General features: G+C 41.7%; 1 protein-coding gene across 8 annotated transcripts in view; it reads right to left on the bottom strand.

Moving 5' to 3' along the window:
- Nucleotides 1-22,778, bottom strand: part of Rufy3 (RUN and FYVE domain containing 3) — a 70,093-nt gene that overhangs the window by 26,663 nt on the left and 20,652 nt on the right. For 6 of the 8 annotated variants that reach the window (XR_009590954.1, XM_060380903.1, XM_060380906.1 and 3 more), the window contains exons 2-4: nucleotides 4,290-4,463; nucleotides 2,399-2,516; nucleotides 1,501-1,602 (exon numbers count right to left, since the gene is read on the bottom strand). Coding sequence is in view for 7 of the 8 variants with exons in the window: in XM_060380903.1 (XP_060236886.1) it covers nucleotides 1,501-1,602; nucleotides 2,399-2,516; nucleotides 4,290-4,463 (394 nt within the window). In the remaining variant the exon portion in view is untranslated. Of the gene's footprint in view, nucleotides 1-1,500; nucleotides 1,603-2,398; nucleotides 2,517-4,289; nucleotides 4,464-12,631; nucleotides 12,686-22,778 lie in introns of all 8 variants that reach the window. The other 2 variants (XM_060380904.1, XM_060380908.1) reach the window with 1 other exon arrangement.

The raw sequence follows: 22,778 nt of genomic DNA, 5'->3' as shown, positions 1-22,778 counted from the left end.
TTGTAAGATATACTGCGATTAACCGTGTAATAGACACATTTGTGGCTATTACAAACAAACCTATGAACATTTTTGTTCATGTGCTTATTATATTGGACATACTGCATTTCTATTGGATATGGAAACTAGGTCACTACATCAAAAGATGCATGAGAAGGGCTTATGATCATCTTTCACAGATACCACCAAATGGTTATTTAAATTTTCTGTACCAATTAACTTTCCCATCAGCAAAGTTACTTCACATCCTCACTAACAATTAATATTATTTGTTTTTTGAGATGGAATCTCCCGATGCAAGCCTGATTGGCCTGGAACTTGCAGCACTCCTGCAGATGGCCTTACTACAGTTATGTGTGTGTGTGTGTGTGTGTGTGTGTGTGTGTGTGTGTGTGTGCGCGCGCGTGCGCGGATGAATGTCAGAAGATGATCTGCAGGAACTGGTCCTGTCTACCACAGGGGTTCTGGGGCTTAAACTCTGGGTATTAGTCTATGAGCAAGTGACTTTTCCCACTGTGCCATCATGCTGGCCCTTGCACCTTGTTTTAATATGTACTGTTATGATGTCTGTTGAAGTTATATATCATTTTCTATGTTTACTAGTTACTTAAATTTTTCCTTTTTGAATCTTAAATTCTTTTGTCTATTTTCATGTCAGTTTGTATTTATTTTTTACTTTAGAATTATTATTATTGTTGTTGTTGTTGTTGTTATTTTGAGTCATGGTCTTTCTACCTAGTCCTGGCTGTCTCAGAACCTGCTATGTAGACCAGGCTGGCCTTGAACTCACAGACATCCTTTCTCTATCTTCAAGTGCTAGGATTAAAGGCATGAACCACTATTCTCACCAGTAGAATTCTTTAAATACATTCTTTGTTGAACAGGTATATAAGATATCTGTGTAATAATTACTACTATAAACATCTCCTTCCCCAGGTGGTGGTGGTGGTGCATGCCATTAATCCCAGCACCCAAAAGGTAGAGGCAGGTGGATCTCCAAGTTTGAGGCCCGTCTGGTCTACAGAGTGAGTACTAGGACAGCTAGAGCTACACAGAAAAACCCTGAGTCAAAAAAACAAAAACCTAAACCAAACATCTTCTTCTATGGACTGCATTTTATTTTTAATGTTATGGTTGTATCTGTTTGTTTTTGTGGACAAGGCTTTGCTATGCAGCCTAGGCAACTCAGGATCCCTATGAATGTCTTCTCATGGTACATACAAAATGAATGTCAACTTCTTGTCCTGTTGAGCTTGTGGACAGGCTGTGGGGTCATACACCTTCCTTGTTTCCTGGTGGTGCTAAGTTTTGGTCTGCCCTACAAAGAACTACATATGGCCATAGCCACAGAGAACATATATTGTATACAAAACCCTTTTGAGATTAGGAGTGAGTGTGTGAGGTGTGTTCCTGATATGCACCAATGGCAAGTTTCTACGATTTGACTATGTATGATATGGGCAGAACATATCAAGAAGAAAGTTCACCTTGTGTTCATACCTGAGAAGTTCCTTCTTATTGATCAAAGCTTTCATATACTCAGAAAGCTTCTTTTGCATTAACGCCAAACGAAGCCAGGCTCTTCCTCTGCCAACTGGTGTCCTACAAGAACACAGAAACCGAATGACTAAGAACACAGGCAAAGGCAGCAGGGCGCGGACCAGTGGGGGCAGATGCACATGCTCCTTCCAGTGGTCTACAGTGCTAACACAAAGGCCTTTCTTGAGATTCCCCACCTATCCTTGCACCTATCCTGTGACTGTGTGTGGGACACGAGACTTGGGTATTCAGGACAAATACTCTTGTATTTGCATTAGTAAGTATATGTGCCGTAGTCTGAAGACCAGAGCACTCTTTGGCCCACCTGGAAATGTCCCATCGGTTCAGTATTTGAAGAAGCCGAAGTTGAGAGTGGACTATGTAAGAAACTGGACACTCTGAAGGACACAGGCAATATAAGCCTTCATTCAATTAGCACCCCACCAGTTTCCCATGGCAGGCTAAGCTCTCTCTCTCTTTCTCTCTCTCTCTCTCTGGTCAAATTTGAAGGCAGGCCATGTTTCTGAGGATCACATAATCTTGGCTCTAAAAACCCTACGGAATACAGCTGTTTTCCCCAAATCAAGCCAGGCATAACATCTCCCTAGGTCAAATTTCTTAAGGCTTGCAGAGTCTCCCTTGACTTTGTAATAAAAAGGAGATGTCTGGTATTCCTACCATGAAGACAACCTCTCTTGGTAAGGCCCTGTTCAAGAGCACACACTTCTTACAAGAACACAAGCCAGTTCCTCGGAGTCCGCCCATAACAACATTAAGAGTCTGGATTGTTACCAAAATGTGCACGTTATCGTGAGCACCACTCTTCAAAGAGAGAAAGGGAACTTAACCTGAGACTTACTTGAGTCCTGGGAGGTCCTTGACACTTGCTGTTATCTCTGCAGCTTCGGGAACAAGCTTTTCTACCAGTTCTAGGGGACCCCAGAAGGATTTATTTTGTCCAAGAAAAGTTTTCTTGGCTAAGGCAATGAAACAAAAGAGTATTTTAATTTTCTTCACAACATAAATACTCCCCTACTACATACACATAAAAATGCTTGTAGGTGTTCTCTCTCTCTCTCTCTCTCTCATTCTTTTTAGGTATCCAATCCTAGGTTATTAGTTTAAAAATTATTTTCATGCAGGCTGGAGATGGCTCCATGAATAAAGTGTTTGCCACACAAGTGGGAGCAGACTTTGGATCCCTAAAACCCATATGAAGATCAAGAGGGTGTGGTGGCTGGCCCATGATCCCAGCACAAGGAGACTGAGACAGAAAATCTCGGGCAAGTTACCTAGCTAAATCAGCTAAGACAGTGAGCTCCAGTTTCAGCCAAAGACCCTTTTCTAATAACTACAATGGAGAAAGACACTCAATATCAGTCCCTGACCTTCACACACCCATACAAGTGTTCCATTGAGATATACACATGTGTATACACCATATAATGTTATATAATAGATAAAATTTTTATGAAAAAAAATTCTGTACTTCCATGACTCAGTTTTTTTTCCTTTTTTAAGAGGAATTTGTGTTCCGGGCTAGAGAGATGGCTCAGCAGCTCTGAGCTGTTCTTCTAGAATGCCCAGGATCAATTCCCAGCACCCACACGGCAGCCTGTAACTACAGTTCTAGGGGATCTGATGCCTTTTTCTGGCCTCCATGGGCACCAGGCACAAACAGGGTACACAGGCATACATGCAGGCCGAACACCCATGTACATAAAAAGAAAATTAAATTAGAATTTGTGATCTAGCCCTATAATAATATTTAATGAGTTGATACTTAAAACCATGCAGTTTTAGTGAAGAAAACAGCCAAATGAAAAACTGATATATAAGAAATAAAGACATACAAAGGTTCGTTACATTGTTCTTTAGGTACATAGTGGAATATCAGGTTATAGCCAAAGCCTTAAGTATTTTTGGGCCATGTTATTAATTTGGTTACAACGTCTACCAAAAATTTATTTTCTTTGAAAAAAAGAGATTTTCATAAATCTCTTTTCAGAAAGGTATCTACAACAACAAAACTAAAAGTATGCTACTCAAATGTTCTTCCAAATATGACTGAACTGTGTATCAATTTGTCATGCTTGCTAAAATAAAGTTAAAACTTATTAACAGTAAAAAAAAAAAAAAAAAAAAAAAAAAAAGAAAAGAAAGAAAGAAAGAAAGAAAAACTGAATACTGAAAGGAAGGAAACAAAGATGACTTAGACCAGGACCTATCCCAAAGCTGATTAAGTGAGAAGAGAGGGGAAACCTGAGTACAGAGCCTGATCTGCCCCAACCTGTGATTAAGGCGGCTAACTAGTTTGTTCTAGGTGGGTCTATTTCCCTGTCAATCAGAGTGGCCATCTAGATTTGCTTATTTATGAAAGCCCTTCCCACTCTAACAACTGTACTTTTATGTACTTTAAGTCCTTTAAGTCACTTAAAATTCTACTCCTATTTCCACCATTTTTTAATATTTATTTTTTTAACTGTTTTTTAAGATAGGGCTTTTTACTATGTAGCCCTGGCTGGCATGAAACTTGCTCTATAGTCCTGAACACAGAAATCTGCCTACCTCTGTCTCCTGAATGCTGGGGTTAAAGATCGAGCCACCATGCCAAGCCCATTAATACTATTCACCCAAGATTTTTATTGTTTGCCTCCATGGAAGAAGCTTCCTCTCTGCTAGGCACTGCTAGGCACACCTGCTCTGTGAGACCACAGCCCACAAACCTGCTCTGTGAGACCACAGCCCACCTTTCAAGCCGTGTTTCAGGCAGTGCTCCATCACCACGAAGAACTGCTGGAGAGGAGCGTAGTCGGAGTCCAGGGTCCGTCCCAAGTTCAAAGCCGACTCAATCAAGCCCTTGATACTCAGCTTTGCCATGTTCATCAGGTTCATGCGTTCGTTAGCCATGAGATAATTAGGATCTGCAGGGAAGAGATGAGCTTGCTTAGTGGGAGAGTACGCCCCAGGACAGGATAACTTCACTGCACTGATGCCATAAACAATGGTAAGTAAGGTTGTTGGCGGCCTGTCAGGCACCAAAGAAGTGGCGCCAAGCTATTATTTTTGGATGTATTCTTCCTGGCCATGTACTTGCTGTGGAAAAAGATGTTAGTTTTCCTGTTTAATCCTTTTAAAAGCAAATTTTAATTATTTTATCAACCCATAAGTCTTTTTTTCTTTTTTTTTCCTGAGACACGGTTTCTCTATGTAGACTTGGCTGTCCTGGGCTTGCTTTATAGACCAGGCTGGCCTCGAACTCACAGAGATCTGCCTGCCTCTGTCTCCCCGAGTGCTGGGATTACAGGTGTGTGTCACTGGCACCCGGCTTAGCTGCTCTTCTCACTACACCTCTGTCTGATAGTGTATGGTGTGCTCAAGAGAGAACCAAGGTGGGGAGAAGGAGAGAGTGCTTTTACAAACTACTGGAGCACACTATTTACTCTACTGGCATTAATACCAACCACTACTGTGCTTGCTCGTTTTTATGCCTATTTGGCACAAGCTGGAGTCACCTCCGAGGAGGGAACCTCTAGTGAGAAAATGTCTCCAGAAGACTGGGCTGTAGGCAACCTGGGAGGGTATTTTCTTAGTGGCTGGCTGGGAAGGGCCCAGCCGGCTGCAGGTGCTCTCACCCCTGGACTGCTGCCCCTGGAAGCTGTAAGAAAGCAGGCCAACCAACCCATGAGGGGCAAGCCAGTAACCAACGTTCCTGCATGGCCTCTGCATCAGCTCCTGCCTGCCTGGTTTGAATTCCTGCCTTGGCTTCCCTCGATAGACTCTGATTCAGGATATATAACCCAAATATATCCTTTTTCCCTCCCCAAGATGCTTTTGGTCAATGCGTTTCATCACAGCAACAGTAACTCTAAGACAATCACTATAAGTTCACAAACATATTACAAGCTATTGATACAATATGGCAGAAGAAATTAACTCCCCAAATTTCAACAATAAGCACACAGTGTGTGACTCTCATTGAAAATAGGGGCCCAGGACCACGGTCTGTTTAACAGAACACAGAAGATCCGGGAACTGTGTCTTTCTCACAGGTGTGATCCTTTTTTTTTTCCTCTTTGAGGGACAAGGTTTCACTAGAACTAATAACAACCCTAAGCCTCAGCCTCCAATGCTGGGATTATAGTCACGTGCCACCAAACAGATCCAACTGTGGGCTTACTTGCTTCTTGTATGAGCTATGCATCTGGTCCACAGCACACTGACCAATGACAGAACCAGACAGAGCCTGGAGTGCCTTCACTCAGTTCCAACCCTGTGTTCTTCCCCCGCTACAATCTACTTCTAAACGAACTGACGAGTACAGATGACCCTGACCCTCCAGTCCTAACATGATTATCTCATACTCACCATCTCATTACTCCTGGTGAAGAACTCCCCCTTTTCTTTAAGATCTATGTATTTTCGTTTGAATGTGTGTTCTGCCTGCATGTGAGTACCCGGCACACATGCGGTGCCTGTTGGGGGCACAAGCTAGTGTCAGCCCTCCCACTTCCTCTTCTGATCAAGTGACAGAGCAGGGATATAACAGTGCTTGGATTTGCCGTGAAAGCTATGTGTATGTAACCTGTGCGTGTATATCCTAATCATCAGCACACAGCAAATTTGTGTAATGAAGTAAAAGCTGCCCAGAGCTCCATGAAACATTTTATCCTTGCTCCAGAAGGCCAAAGGCCTGCTAAAACTACACTTATAATTAAACAACACAAAGCAGACTATCTTGTCATACAAAGTTTTCATTTATATCTGTCTTCATATTAAGTAAATAAAGCAAAAATGACCAAATCTTAAGCCAATTTACATTAACTGTAGAGACTGACAGATTCACAGACCTAAGTATGAAAATCCTGATTTCTTGTACTGCTCTCTTAGGTAATATTGTAATCACCTGAGTAATTATTTTAGAGACAGTGTCTTATTACATAGACCAGGCTAGTCTTGCTTTCACAACCCTCATGTTTCTGCTTCCTCAGCAGCTAGGACATCAGATGCACGCCTCTGTACTTGGCTTAGGTAATATTTTAGAGAAAAACTGTATATGAAAGTAAAAATTGGCCTATACTACCATTACTTATTTCTAGTATATTGACAAATGTTTTGAGGCTACCTTGAGATATTTCTCTTTTTTATGTATAGGGGTGTTCTGCATGCACATGTGTATCTTCGTACCATATGGTCTGTGTGTGTGCCTGGTGTCCTCAGAGGCCAGAAGAGGGCATGGTATCCCCTAGCACTGGAGTTACAGATGGTTGTGAGCTGCCATGTAGGTCCTGGGAATTGAACCTGAGTCCCCTGGAAGAGCAATCAGTACTCTTGACTGCTCAGCCATTTTCTCTCCAAGGAGAGGGGTATCTCTCCTTGTTCCCTGTAGGTCAACTTGTGCTATGCATTTTTGTGCTATTCACAATGGCAAGGAAATATAACTATTCACAATGACAAGGAAATGCAACCAGTCTAGATGCCCAGCAACTCCTAAATGGACAATGGAAATGTTGTACATATACACCATGTAACTTTATTCAGCCAAAAAGAGAGACAGGTTATTAAATGTGCAGGAAAGGGGTAGAACTAGAAAATATTATATTAAGGGAAGTAACTTGGGCTTTGAAAAACAAACACGTTCTCTCTCAAAGGCAGACCTAAGCTGTTAATTTCTGTGTATACGCATTTCTGTGGGAGTGAGTAGAAATAAAGATCAGGAAACCAGAAAGGGGCCCATTAAAGGGGAAAAATTCTTTAAGCTGGGGAGGACAGTAGAATGCTTGTGCTATGAAAGTGGGAGGGGGAATACTGGAGGTGGAAAGGTTTAAGTGAGGAGGGGCAGGCAGCTGAAGGACAGGAAGGAGTGGGAGAGGGTAAACCAAAACTAATGATGTATTAAAAAAAGCCGTAAGGAAATCTGATGCTTGATACACTAATAAAAAATAAATTAACACCACCGCCACCGAGGCCCAGGGGAACATCTGGGAAGACGAGGTGGAAATATAAGCACCAGAGGATAGAGAGGAGCGTGGTGCATGCTGACTTCTGAACATGACACAGCGTGCCACTCACGAACTCACAGCAGCTGCGATCACCTGCCTGAGACCTGAGCAAAGCGCTCTTCCCACCCCTGACTGAGGCACTACCTGTGGTTGATAACTGCTTTGGGGATGGAGGGAATTCATCCTCTTTTGAAGGTGTGGCCACTAGTAGGATTCCCAAGTTCTAATGGATGGTCACACACCCTTACATAGATGGGTGGCACTAACTGTTCTTGGTGGGTTATAAAAACAGTAACACTGCAACAAAAACAAACAGGTGAGGTGCAGTGTGGTACACACCTTTGATCTCAGAGCTTAGGAGGCATGGGCAGGCAAATTGCTGTAATACCCTGTGGGCGGGGGTTAGGGTTAGCATGAAGAGTGCTACTTTGTATTTGTCTTCATCACTTAAAAAGTCACAGTGTTGTGCCCCAAAGATAACCTGGTTATTTACAGTCCCACCCGTATGCTCTCCATAATGCTATATGATATCACATATGTCTGCACTCAGCAGGAGTGAGGACGCGCTCACCCAGCACTGATCTTTCTCTGTTAAAGTGGCTGGTTGAAAACATTTAGTCATAAATCCATTCACCTTTAGTGCTATCTTCCCTTGTTAGCATCCCCACGATACACTGTGATATTGGCTCTTTGGGAACCGGCCTGGAAAGATACATGGAACAGAGAGAAATGGCCATGTCCCCCTTCAGAAAACCCTGCAACTTATTCTGACATCAAATACCATGAACTCTGTGGTTCTGGAGCATCAGCACCAGACTACAGGGAAGCTGTCAGGAGCGGAGATCTGAGGCCCAGTGGTTCTAGTGAATCAGGTTTTGTACTTTCACCAGGAAGTGAAACACCTAGCAATCTGCTTATGCATTCAAGTTTCAGAGACACTGACTGACATGATTCTTCTGTCTCTAGCATGTCAAAACTCCATGATTCCAGAAAGGCAAGTAACATGAATATGATATGATATGATAAATGACATAATATATATAATATATATGACATTATCACCAGAAAGCAGAATGAATGAAATTAAGTACAGAAGAATTAACTAAATAATGGAGGGAAAACAAACAAAACCCAAAACTTAAGAAAAGTCAATGAAACTCAAAGCTGAATCTTTGATAAAGACCAACAATATTAAAGCTAGAAATACTGATCCATGCCTGTAATCCCAGTGCCCAAGGGAATGAGGCTAGAAGACCATGCGCCTGAGGTCAGCCTGGGCTACCTGGCAATACCCTGACTCAAAACCACAGCTTCTTTACTGCAGAGGCAATGTGACCGACTCCCACTCTAGCTACCAGGCCTCCCTGCCCTGAGGAGCTCTGTCCCTTATTACACCGTGATCCCAGAAAATCCCTCATTTCCCTAAAACGACAATAAGGAGAAACACTGACAAACATTTTATCCATGGACCAACACAAGAGTCAAATGACTGAAACCAAAAAAAAAAAAAAAAAAAAGGAGAGATTTGAGACACTGGGCCCATGGTCCATATAGAAACAAGCAAAATTATAAAGGAAAAGCGTATGTTGATGTACTAGATAACAGGTAAGACAGGTGATTTCCTACAAAAATACAAACCATTAAAACCAACAAACAGAAAACATGAGTAGAGATGTAGCAAGCAAAGGTACTAAATTAGTAATAAAGCAAAAACCAAATCCCACAGAGAGAAGACCAGAAACTAATGGCCTCATTGTTGAAGTTAATCAATCATTTAAAGAATTAACATCAATCTTTCACAGACTATTCCAAAAATAGAAGATGGAGCTTCCCAACTTACCAGATCAGTATTTCCTTGAAGCAAACAAACAAGGCCTACACTATAATATTCCTTCTGAATGCAGACACAAAGAGCCTCAACGTAATACCGGCAACACACAGAAACGACCATTAACACAGCTAATACAATTTACACCAGAGTGCAAGGTTTGTTCAATGTATATAAGTCAATCAATGCAATACACCAAATTAGTAAAAACTACAATTTCAACAGATGCAGACAAAGCAGCTGACATATCCAACAACGTTTAATTTTCTATGTAACAAACTGGGAAGAGAATTTCTTTAATCTGGTAAAAGGCAGCCAGGAAAAACTATCTAACACAACACATGAAGGGGGCTGAAGACTTCTCTAGTGAACAGGAACAACACACACATGGCCACTCCTAACATCTCTAAACAACGCTGTAGAGGAGAGTTTAGCCAGGGCAACTACAAAACAATAACAACCAAACAAAAGGCATCTAGATTAGAAGGAAGAGGCAAAATATTTTCAGACAATATGATGTTATAGATTTAAAAAATCCCAATGAATCCATACACAAACAAGAAGTATTAGCTAGTAAACACAGTTGACAAGGCTGCAAGATACAAGATCAATACAGACTTATACAGCAGTCTCTTCTCTGGGGTATTGCTTTCTGCAATTAATATTTTGTTCTAAAAACATTAAATGGAAAAGTCCAGAAAGAAACAACTAATAAGTTTTAAACTGCATGTTTTCCTCCTATGCAGTATAATGGAAATCCTTTCTTTCCCACAATGAAAAATGAATCACTCCTTTGTCCGGGCATCTCTATGCCATACAAGCTACATGCCTGTCAGTCACTTAGAAGCTGCCTTAGCTGTAGTCTCAAAGTGTCTATTATTTATTAATGGCCATTATTTAATAATGTCCTAAATATGCAAGAGTAGTGATGCTGGAAATTTAGATATGCAAAGAGATAGTCTATTGTAAGGTTCTTTCATCATGTGAAAAGGTGAACATTCTCAGCATTATAAGGAAAGAAAAATATGCCATGGTTGCACTTCAGTATCATAAGCAGATAAGGTCATGTCTATATAATCATTACTAAACTATATTGTTATGATTGTTACTTATTATTATTGTTAATCTCTCATTCTGCCTAATAATGAACTGAATGTTTCTCTTGAGAAGTATATAAAAATAATACTGCATATGGCCTTTATTCTGCTGCAGTTTCAAGAATCAACTGTGGATCTGGAATACACTCCTTGTAGATGAGAAGGAACCAAATTAGCAATGAACAGCTTAAAAATGACATTAAAAAGATGATTTCACTTATATGGTGCCAGAAAGAAAATACTTAGAAATAAGTTGACAAATGAGGTGCAAGTTTTTTGTGCACTGAAAACATAATGTGACAGTGAAAGTTTAAAGTATCAAAATAAACAGACATCCCATGTCAATGAATTTGAAGACTTAATTATATGATGGTAATACTCCTTGAGTTAATACAGATTCAAATCCACCAAAAGCCCAGCTCTCTCATTTACAGAAATTGGCAAGCTTATCCTAAAATACTCACAGAGGAATACAAGGGACTCAGTAGAGTCAAAATAATATTGAAAAAGGAAGACAATATTGGAGAACTCATACTGATTACAGAGCCATGGGTATCAAGACTGTGAGGAACTGCGTCTCAAGACAGATATGTAGATCCATGAAATGGAACCCAAGTCCAGAAATAATGGGACACTAGTGATCAAATGGTTCTAAGATATAGCTACATGCAGAAGAATTCTTAAAGCAAGCAAGCAAAGAAACAAACAAACCATCCAACCTCTGGGGCTGGAGAGATGGTTCAGTGGGTAACACAGCGCTCTTGCAGAGGACCCAAGTTTGATTCCCAGCTCCCACATCAAGCACTTCATAACTCCACCTACAACTCCAGCTCCAGGGAACCTGACACCTCCAGCTTCTGTAAATTAAAACCTTGGGCACTGCTGGTAGGAATGTAAAATGGTGCAGATGCTTTAGACTGACATTTAGTCTGACATTTCTCAAAAATATTACGATCTGGGCTGGAGACTTGGCTCAACTGGTTAAGAGCCCTGACTGTTCTTCCAGAGGACCTGGGTTAGAGTCTCAGCACCCATATGGTGGCTCACAACCTCCTCATGATGCCCTTTTCTGGACTCTGTGGGCATCAGGCATACCTGTGGTGTAAAGGCATTCTTCCAAGCAAAAGACTCATACACAGAACTGCTGAAATACCATTTCATCTAGAGTTCTATTTCAGGCTATTTTCCCAATATGAAACAGTATGGACACATTTCGTGTTTTCACACAAACATTCCTTACAATTAGCCCCAAAGTGGTAACATGTCAAATATCCATCAACATAATGCTAGACAAAACACATTATGTCCATACAGTAGAATGTTTTCCAGCCAGGACATTGATGGATCTTGAAAACATGCCGAGAGAAACCATGAATAGAAAGACACATACTTCATCAGTGTTTACATGGAATATCCAGGATAGGCAAGCCTACAAAGACAAAAGGAGACTAGGAGACAGGAGGCAGAAGGAACAGTGAGTGAGTGGTGGATAATGGGGAGAAGGTTTCTTTTTAGGGAGATGAAAACACAGAATCAGACGGTGGTGATGAAAGCTTTGTGAATGCATTCATGAAATCACTTTGTGTATTGTAAAATGGTAGTCTTTACCTGGTGTGTGAATTACATCTCAATAAAGCTGTCATTAGGAAAAACTAAAGAGATTCAAGAGGCAGTGATGTGTAATTTTTATCATCTTGATGCATACCATTAAGACAAAGACACTAGCGATCCAACACTCAAAAAAACAAAAACAAAACAAAACAAAAAAACCAACTGACCTGGGTTCTTAATAATTTTCAGAAATTGCTGTAAAATTTGACTGCTATGAAATCCACAAATACATAAGTAAATTTAAAAACAAGCCATTGAAAAACCTGATGTAATCTTACAATATTACCCTTTGTGTGTTTTAAAAAAATAATGTCCCTTTTAAATGTTTTGACAAACATCCTAAGGAGTGCTGTATATACACAGGAACGCTGTATTGCTTGCAGCCAAGCACAGGGACTTGTCAGTTATCGCCATGAAACATACACCCAAATCTGACACTCCTTCTTATGGAAGACAATTGAAAGGTGGTTAGAAAATTAAAAAAGAAAAAAAAAAAAAGGAAAAGAAAAGGAAACAGAACAGAAAGAGCTGAAAGATGCTGGTGTGGCACGCACCTTCTGTATCACCACGTACTTGCTCCACCAAATCTGTCAAATCCTCCCAAGAGTCTTTGCAAACGGCAAAAAGAAAGGAAAAGAAAGATAAAATGTCATGCAAGCCAAGAAAGGAAAGTGCGATTAAAAATAAGATTTCCCAAGGGGCAACTGAATGGGAAATGGCCTGGGATTCTTTCGTTTAACAAAGATTAGCAGTGAAAAGGGGCTGGGAACGGGACCAAGGAGGCACAGGTGTTACTGTGATTACTGAATGCTTCAAAGTTAAGTCAGCTCTGCTTCAAGGTTCCCAATGGAAAGAAACAAGTAGGCTTATATCCTCAACAAGCAACATGGACCTCCTCTTAAAAGCCAACTGTTGACTCTGAGGACTACGTGTATGCCACATAAACACGACTCAGCACTTTGATCACAGCACTAAGGCCTGTTGGAGGTTGGTCTAATGCTAATTACTCGCCCTGAAGATCTGGTTACTGCCGCTGGATACCATCCTTGTTCGTGTAAACCTGCCTAAGACATATCTGATTGGTTGATTAAACAGCCTATACCTGGGCAGGGCAGAATGGGGTAGGCATGTCTAGGGTTCCTGGGCTTTTGAGGAGAATCACAGGAACAGAGGAACGGGAAAGAGAGGAAGGAAGAGGACACCAGAATGACTTAAGCTGGAGAAGAAACCACATGGGGCCAGGAGGAGGGACTCCAATAATGGCGTGAAAAGGCCCAGATGAAGAATAAATGCAACTTTTTATAAGATTATGGATGGAAGATAGGATGGTTAAGGAGGATGGCATTGGATGGGGGCTGGGAGATGGATGGTGAGGTGATTCACACAGTGTAAGTAGGAATGTCTGCCCGGCCCAAGGTAAATAAGGCAATTATAAACTCTAACCGGTGTCTGTGTCTTACTATTGTGATAGTGGGTTAGATGATACTGCCTCGATAATCATAGGGCTAATAGTAAATAATATTATATTCCCCAACACTCATTTCTTTTATTTACTACAGCAAAGGCTGAAAGCCTGAGAATTTTTTTTTTTTTTTTTAGGGTAAGGACAAATCTCAATGAAAATAATTGATTTTTTTCCTAAAAGAGCTAAGCACAATTTGTAATTCCTGCTCACAGAACAAAGAAAACGCTATTCAGAAGACACATTAAATAAGGCACCTAAAATCTATAAAGTCAGATGACCTTCATCATGAAGCCCTAGGAAGGTGTTGGGCAGCGCCCCACAACCACATTAATGTTTCTTCAAGACATGAGTGGCTATTCATATTAAATAATGAAGTCTAATACAGCCTCAAGTAAGTAAAAGGCATGGCTTATTACCAAATGAGTTCAGGAAAATTACTTCAGGCTTCCAGGAGTTTGTTCTCTCTAAATACTTTCATTTATGTGTATGTGTCTGTGTCTCTGTGTGTTTATGCCACATGTGCTGGTGCCTGCATTAGTGAAGAGGGTGTCAGAGTCCTGGAGCTGGAGTTACAGATGTGGGTGCTGGGAGCCAAACTCGGGTCCTCTGGAAGAGCAGCAAGTGCTCTTAACCCCTGAGCTATCTCTCTAGTGCTGAAAGACTTTTAAAAACCATAGCAAAGGTCCATTAAAAAAAAGTATCTCATCCAGAAAAAAAAAAAAAAAAAAAAAAAAGAAAAGTACTCTTCCAACATCACTCCTATGATTTCATGGTAAGCTGGGACTAAAACATGTATGTGCGGATACATTTGAGTATGTTGTTCTACTTATTACACTTTGACTGTGTTAGTGTTGCCGCCGTACACCACGGAAGGCCCCATTCAAACAAATGTGCTTTCAACCGTTCATTCACATTACTGTTCTACAGATTCATTATGGAATCTTGCCGGTCAACAGGATGAATATCCCATCTTCCCTTTTAGTCACAAAAAATATAGCTGTCACCTAATAAAACTAAATCTCTCCTTTGGAAGGCAAAACTCCAAAACACGTGCAGAAGATCTGGAAATGAAATGTCTAGGTAGGAATGCAGTGTCCACCAAGGGCCTGTTTGATGTCTCTTTCAGTGTGTCCAAAGGAGAGCAGTTTCTGCCATCCCAGGCTGGCCTGGAACACTCCGTAGTTCAGGCTGGCATCAGGACAACCCTTCTGCCTCAGTTATTTGAGTGCTAGGATTATGGGGTTGAATTTTAGAAATACAGCATCATGCTCAGTTCTTTAAAAACTGTATGTGGGTACTACAACCCAGCAAGAAGTGTCTTCCTCATGGAAGTCAGGAGCTGCCTCACTTTTACTTCTCTTTACTCAGAATAGACAATGGGCTAGGATGTGGCTAGCATGCACTCCATCCCAAAAGAAAAGCAGATAAGATATTCTTCTATAACCCAAACTCTGATGAAAATTTTATAAAATAGTTTTGTTTTGGGTCTTACTATGTAGACCAGGCTGGTCTCAAACTCAGAGATCCACCTGTTTCTGCCTCCCCAGTTATAGGATTAAAGGTGTGAGCCACCATGCTCATTCTTATAAAATATTTTCAGTTGTACCTTCTAGAACATGTTCAGATTATTAAAACAATAGCAATATTCCATACATTAAATTTAAGAAGTGGACAGACAAGACCTGCCTCTTTGCTAACACTTCATTTTTCTAAAGAAAGTACATTCTTGCCTCAAGTATATTCCATCTGCTTTAAACAACCACATTAACAAAATGTAACAAGAAAATGCACATTTACAAATAGCGAGAACAACTGTGTCAGTCTGCATTGGTTAGTTGTTGTCAGCTTGACACAAACTAGAGTACCCTGAAAGAGGGGGCTCAGTTATGGATGTGTCCCCATCAGACTGGCCTTCAGGCCTGGCCTGTGGGCATTATCTTGATTAAAGACTGATGTGGGAGGACCCAGGCCACTATGGAGATGACACTCCTGGGCAGGTGGCCCTGAGCTACATATGAAAGCAGCTGAGCAAGCCAAGGGCACAAGCCCAGAAGCAGTGTTCCTCCATGGCCTAGGCTTCAGCTACTTTTTCTAGGCTCCTGCTTGAACCAGTTTACACTGCCTTGACACCCCTGCTCCATGTATGTTATAAACGTTTTCTTACCCAAAGCTGATCCAGGATATTGTTTTTTTTCCTCCTAGCTAACACTGTAGGCAGGTCTGGCTTAACTTTTTGCTATAGCCTGGGTATGGTGGGGCATGCCTTTAATCCCAGCACAGAGGTCCTTGGATCTGTGTGAGCTTATGGCTGGCCTTGTCTACACAGTGAGTTTCAGGATAGCCGAGACTGCACAGGGAGACCCAGTCTCAAAAGAGCAACAAGAATTTGCTACAGATGCATAACTCATCAGGCATACAGTGAAAATGTTAAGCATGAGAAGCGGAGCTGCAGAAACTTCTCTGGCTAAACAGCTTCAGCTCCATTCTAAGGCTGACCAGAAGGAAAGTCAGTGTTCGCATGGCCTGGGTAGTGCCATATGACTGAGCTCAAACACTTAGATTGTATGTTTAACACTTAATAGGACTGAGTAATCTCATTTTAACATCATTGGTATTTATTACTATTGTGAGTATGACATATGTGTGTGTGGATGGACACTGCAGTCAGGGGCCACTCTGTGGAGTTCACTCTTGCCTTCTAGGGATTGAACTCAGGCCTCAGGACCTGCCTGGCCATTGCTTTTGCCTACTGAGCCATCCTGCCAAACCCATAATATTCTTATTAATTTATTTGTATGTGTGTGTGTACATGCACGTGTACCAGTGCAAGCGATGTGTGTGTGTGCATGTGCTCACATGTGAGTGCATGTGTCATGGCATACATGTAGAAGTCAGAGGACAACTTGCTGAAATCAGTTCTCTCCTTCCACCATGTGGGTCTCGAACTCAGGTTGTCGGGCTTGGAGACGAGGGCCTTTATGTGTGGAGGCATCTGAATGGCCTGTATTTTGAAGGCGCGTATGAGCAAAGACTGTGTTAATCAAGCAGTAAGGCTACAACTGTGTAAGGACCCTGAATTAGGAAGCACAGCTGACTGAACTCTTCCTGGCTTCTCTTTCATGGGCGAGGCATAATGCAGCTAATTATGTAGCCCTGGGAATATTTAATCAGGAAGCATGGTGAGCTGCTTGTCCCTAAGCTACACAGTAAAGCAGCGGCAGCATGCGTTGATACAGGAGCACCAGCCTTGACACGAAGACCCAGAAGAAAAGAACCAAGTCCCGACTTCTGTATGTAAACTGTGACATGTGTGGTATGCATACATGCACATATACATAAACAAAATGGGGTCTAATGTGCAATTTTTCATAGCATAAGGAATCGTAAAACTCTTGTATTTGAGGCTGTGTTGGCATTTAAAAATGAAAAGCGAAGCTAAAAGTATTATTATCTCATTTGCAGATGCTAAACAACTGTGGTGGTTTGAATGGCATGTTCCCCAATAGTCTAGGGCATGTGAATACTTGGTCCCCAGCTGCTAACATTGTATGGGGAGGCCTAGGAGGCATGGAGGAAATGTGTCACCGAGGTACAGGCTTTGAGCTTTCAAAAGTCACCTTGCTATGAAGTTTGCTCTCTTTGCCTCTTGCTTGTGGTTTAATACACGAGCTCTCAGCTGCTGCCTGCCTGCCTGCCTGCTGCCCATTCTCTGCCACAATAGTGATGGACTCTTTTCCTATTGAAACTGTAATCCCAAATAAACCCTTCCTTCTTTACGTTATATTGGTCTTGGTGTTTGATCACAGCAATAGAAAAGTAACTAAGACAACAACCTAGCGAATGAAACTACCACTATATCATTTGAAAAGCCCTTATTTTGCTACCGAGAGAGGAAAGACAAGTTACTGGCGATATAACACAACAACAAAATCAAGTTTTAAAGAAGTAGCCCATACAAAATTTCACTATAGCAGATTATTAAAGATTGTAATTGCGCTCTGTTGTCTTTAAAGATAAGTCTTACAAGCTGCATGGAGTAGCCCACATCTATCATACCAGCACCAGGAAGCAGAGACAGGACGATCAGGAATCAAAAACATCCGCCATGATGTAGTGACTTTGAGGTCAGCCTGGGCTACATAAGATTCTCTCTCTAAATATATATATTACATATAAGCAGGGACTGTAACTTGTTTCTTCCTGCCTCAACCTCCCCAGTGCTGGAAACACAAGGAATACACTATGATAGCCAGTTTAAAATAAACATTTACATGTTTAAAGCATCCTGATAGGGATTTTTAAAGATTCAAACATTGTTGGTTGGCTCAGAAATTTTGCTTCTAAAAATGAAAACTGGTAAAATGTTCATGCTGCGCTGACAGATAACCAAACCACATTAGAAAACTGAGAACAACTCAACTATCTGCAATACAGCAATGACCAAACAAACAAACCACGGCACGTGCAGTCTACTACAGATTCTAAAGGAGTGGCTGGGTCATTTATCATTAGCCATACTGGGGACTAAGCCCAGGGCCTTGCACGTGATAGGCAAGGGTTATTTGCCCAGATCCACCCCTTAAATTTTGTTCTTTTAAATTTTGAGACAGGCGCTCATTCAATTGCCAAGGCTGGCCTCTGTAGCCTACACAGGCCCAGAACCTTTGATTCCCCCTGCTCCAGCCTTCTGAGCAGCTGGAATTACAGTTTGGCATCACTAGAGCAGGCATAGTTTTGTATTTGCTGATGTGGAAAGATACTTCGGGGGAAACATAAAGGTGATACAGGCGAAGAGCTTAGATTTATGCACTGTGACTGTGTATGCAAATGCTGGACATGCACGCTCAAAAGAGCATCTAGAGAGAACCTGAGGTACATTTTGTTACCTTTTATTTTATGAGGTTTCTTTTTTGTAGTCTGTGTCTTTTATACAATACAAATACATCATTTCTATAACCAACAACATTGTTTCAATTAAAATACACATACATAACAATATTAAAAGCATTCCAATTTTTAAAATTCCATTACTTATAACACATTGACACAGAAATGTGCATTTTTGAAATATTTAATTATGGTGAAATATAAACAATTGTTTAGGAACAGTTTCATTTATCTACATATATGTTCTAGCTCATAGAATCCTATTTGTTCTTTAGAACAGTAACCAACAAAAACTGGGAGTTGGGTAGACGGTTCACTGGGGAAAAGGCCTGGAATGCAAGTGTGAGGTATAGACCCGGAAACTCACGGTCATCTGTGTCTGTAAGCCTAGTTTTGGGGTGGAGCCTGCTGGCCAGACGGTCCAGCCAATCTGTGTGCCTGGTTCAGAGAGAACTTGTCTCTCCAAAGGAAAGACGGAGAGAAGATAGTGGAAGACAAGTGAGGTTCACCTCTGGCCTCATTATGTGTGCACATTCTACACATACTGTGTACAAACATACATTCTACACACATATATACACACACATGCATACTCGCACACAAACAAACACACACATGCACATACACAATATAATGGAATCATTCATTTGAAAGGTACTCAGAAGGCTACTCATACTGGGGAATGCCAAGTTCAAGGCTACCCCTGGGCAGCAGAGAGCTTCCCCAACACTTCCTGACAGTCACAGCAATTAGCAGGGGCTAAGTAAACCATATGAGAAAAGCTCTCTGCCAGGGATGCAGCTCAGTGGTAGAGTGCCTGCTGATGGGATTGCCGTGGGACCCTCAGTTTGATCCCTCAGTACAAAAACGCAAATCAACTCTGCCCTTGTCAAAAAGAAATGAAACTGAAGGGCAGAGTGGACGGGCGGACACTCAACCACTGCGCTCTTTTCCCAGCCAGGACTTGGGAACCTGGCAATCTGGATAAAACTAAATTTCATCCACGCGCCATCACTGCTAGAAAAATTAAAAAATGATTCCTATTTCCAAGTTTAGAGTGGATGGCTTCAGTCATTTGTGACAATGAAGCTGACAATCCAAAGAAGGGCTCATGTGGGCTTTTCCATTCCATCACAAAGGCACAGGGGTTCGGCCTGGGGTGGGTGAGATGGCTCCATGGGTTAGAGCAATCATGAAGACTGGAGGTCAGATCCCAGCGTCCATGCAAGAAGCCTGGTGGCCCCCAATGTCTCTGAGAGCTGATATCCTCTTCTATGTTCCGTGCATGCCCAGACACATTACATACACTCACATAGCCAGCCAGCCAGATGGATAGATACACAGATAGACAGACACACACACACACAGAGGAAATAAACGTTTTTAAAGACACACTGGTAGCAAGCATCATGGTATATAAACACTCCTGTAATCCCTTTGTAGGTGGAGGCAGAAGAACATGACCTGGCCCTGTTACAAAACAAAACAACCAACTGAACAAAAACCAACAACCCAAACACTATATTTTTAGGGCCTGAATTAGAGATTAATACAGAAGGTCTGTCCCTGACGAGGAAAACTGACCCAGCAGACAGCAGGGCAGGAGCTGACCTCCCTACAACAGGCCCTCCTAGAGTAATTCGAGAATAGTTGCTGGGAATTGAACTCAGGACCTCTCGAAGAACAATCAGTGCTCTTAACCTCCGAGCCATCTCCCCAGCCCACAGCAGCACAAGTAAAAGCTACTACCATTTCTCTAACAGACTTAGGATTTTACAGAATCCCACAGGCCAGGACAGTAGAACTCACCTAGGAGGGTGGCCAGTCACACTGCTCTCCTGGCAAAGCAACAAGAAAAGATGAACCTTGCCCAGAGAGCACTTTGCCCCTGGTCTTCTTGCATGCAGTTCATAAAGACTGCCTTGTGCTCACATAATCACAACTCTGAGAACCTGACCATAATCTAAGACTAACTGCCACTGGGGCTGATTGCAAATGGAGAGAGAGGGAAAGAAGGAAGGAGGGGGAGAGGGAGAGAGGGAGGGAGAGAGAGAAGGGAGAGAGAGTGAGAGAGAAAGGAAGAGAGAGATAATGTGTGTATATGAGAGAGAAAAGAAAAGAAAATGTGTTTTGCATGTGTGTCACTGCGAACGCAGAGAACAAGGACCTGTAAAAAAGGATTTCACTGACTCAGGTTTTGTTTTCATGTTTGTGTGTGTACCTAAGACAGAGCGATGGCCTCTACGGCTTTCCACCTTCTTTTCTAAGACAATGACTCTTACTGAACTGTACTTTTCTGTTTCTACTAGAATGATGGAGCGAGCTCTATCTATCCATCCTCTTGTCTTGGCTCTTCCAGTGCTGGCATTAGATGCCTACCCTCGCACCCAGGTAGAACACGAGTTCTGGGGGCCCAGACTGGGCCCCAGGCTCACAAAGCAAGCACCTCGCCCACTGAGCCATCGTCCAGCCCCCGAGTGTTACGATCTGAATACTCAGGAAAACGGTGAGCCCAGACTGGAGGCTTCTATAATGCCAGCACTTGGGATGATGGGGAGGATGGGTCAAAAGAGAAAGGACTTCCCCTGCCAGGCAACTCTGAGGCTGGCTTGGGTTACATGAGATGTTCCTGCCCCCAGAAAAGTTAAGGGAAGGAAGGAAATGCTGTGCTGAATGCATCTAGGTCTGGACACCCTGGGTTACTGTGTGCTGGCATGCAGAATGGCAGTGACATGCTCACGGATACAGCAGCCAAGAAACACAACATTGCAACTTTTAACAGAAACACCGAAAAAAGTACTAGACATCTGAGGATGGAAAGATGACTTCATGGTTAAGAGCACGGGCTGTTTTTCCAGAGGACCCAGGTTTACTCCTAGCCCCCACATGGTGGCTTCACAACTGGCTATAATTCTAGTTCTAGATGATCTGATGTCCTCATCTGGCCTCCCTGCACACTGCACCCATGAGGTGCACAGACATACATGTAGACACCACACTCACACACATAAAATAAGATTTGGGGCTACTGTCCCTGCTCGTGTGTTCACGAGACTCCTCCCACAGGAAGTATTGGGGTCAAGTGAGATGAATGAGTGCCCAAGTTTTCATACATATTTTGTTGGGGGGGGTGTAATTTTCTGGGTTAGAGAGATGGCTTGGAGTGCAGAGCAGGTATCGCTCTTGCAGAGGAACTGAGTTCTGTTCCCAGGCCCCATAAGAGGTGGCTTGAAGCTGCCTATATCTCCAGCTGTAGTTCTGACACCTCTTCTGAATTCCTCAAGGAAGTGCACTTGGATGCACATGCACCCATAAATATATAGTCATTTAAATATATTTTAAAATGATAAAAGGACCTTTTTTAAAACGTGATTTTTAGGCCAGGCATGGTGGCGTATGCCTTCAATTCCAAAACTCAGGAGTCAGGGGCAGGTGGATCTCTGTGGGTTCAAGGCCAGACTAGTCTATAAAGCGAGTCCAGGACAGCCAGGGCTCTGTTATACAGAGAAACCTGTCTCAAAAAAACAAAGGAAGAAAAGATTTCTGGATTAGAAGACTACACATATTGTTGACTATATAGAAGGCTTGGAAGGTGTAATGAAGTAGAAAAAGTATAGAAGTCTCTTGCAATTTCACTACCTAGAGAAAATAAATTTTTATATTCTTTTGCATGTTTATGTATATTTTTGTATTAAAAACTGTGGTGATGGCACAGGTGTCTATGGCACATGAAGGGCACAAGCTCTTTCACAGTCATTCTTGGAAGTCACAGGTGTGTAACTTCACCCAATTTTCTTGCTACTTTTTGAGAATGTTTATGTAAAAAGCTTTTTTTGAACTTTCTTTTCAAATACAAGAACTTAAACCTACAAATTTCTAATTCTGAAATGTTGTGCTTTCATATCCATTCAGCCTGAGATATTTTTGCTTGTGACTTCTTTGACTAATGGCTACTTAGAAACCTGTGTTTTTAGCTACCAAATGTGTATTTTTTCATGTTTATCTGACTATAAATTTAAGCTTTTTATTAAAAATAAAATATACTTTGTATTATTTTAAGAGTTTACTGTTCACTGATACTTTGTGATAAGTTAAAAAAAAAAGGCTCCTAAAGATATTCATGTCTTACTCTCTGGAGCATATAAATGCTATTTTCTCTGGAAGTAGTTTCTATAGCTGGACTTAAGTTAAGGACTCTGTGATTTCCTTGGAAAATTCAATCATATATGCCCTTGTAACAGAAGGTACAAATGGAAAAGAAGCAATGAACATAAAGGCAGTCATTCATGTGATGAACTCATAAGGGATGCGGCCAGTGCAGGTACCAGTGCACAAGGAATGAACTCTCC

The sequence above is a fragment of the Meriones unguiculatus genome, chromosome 3 (genome assembly GCF_030254825.1).
Source record: "Meriones unguiculatus strain TT.TT164.6M chromosome 3, Bangor_MerUng_6.1, whole genome shotgun sequence".
Taxonomy (NCBI): Eukaryota; Metazoa; Chordata; class Mammalia; order Rodentia; family Muridae; genus Meriones; species Meriones unguiculatus.
Note: the sequence above shows the minus strand (reverse complement) of the source record. Positions and strands in the feature narration are given on the sequence as shown.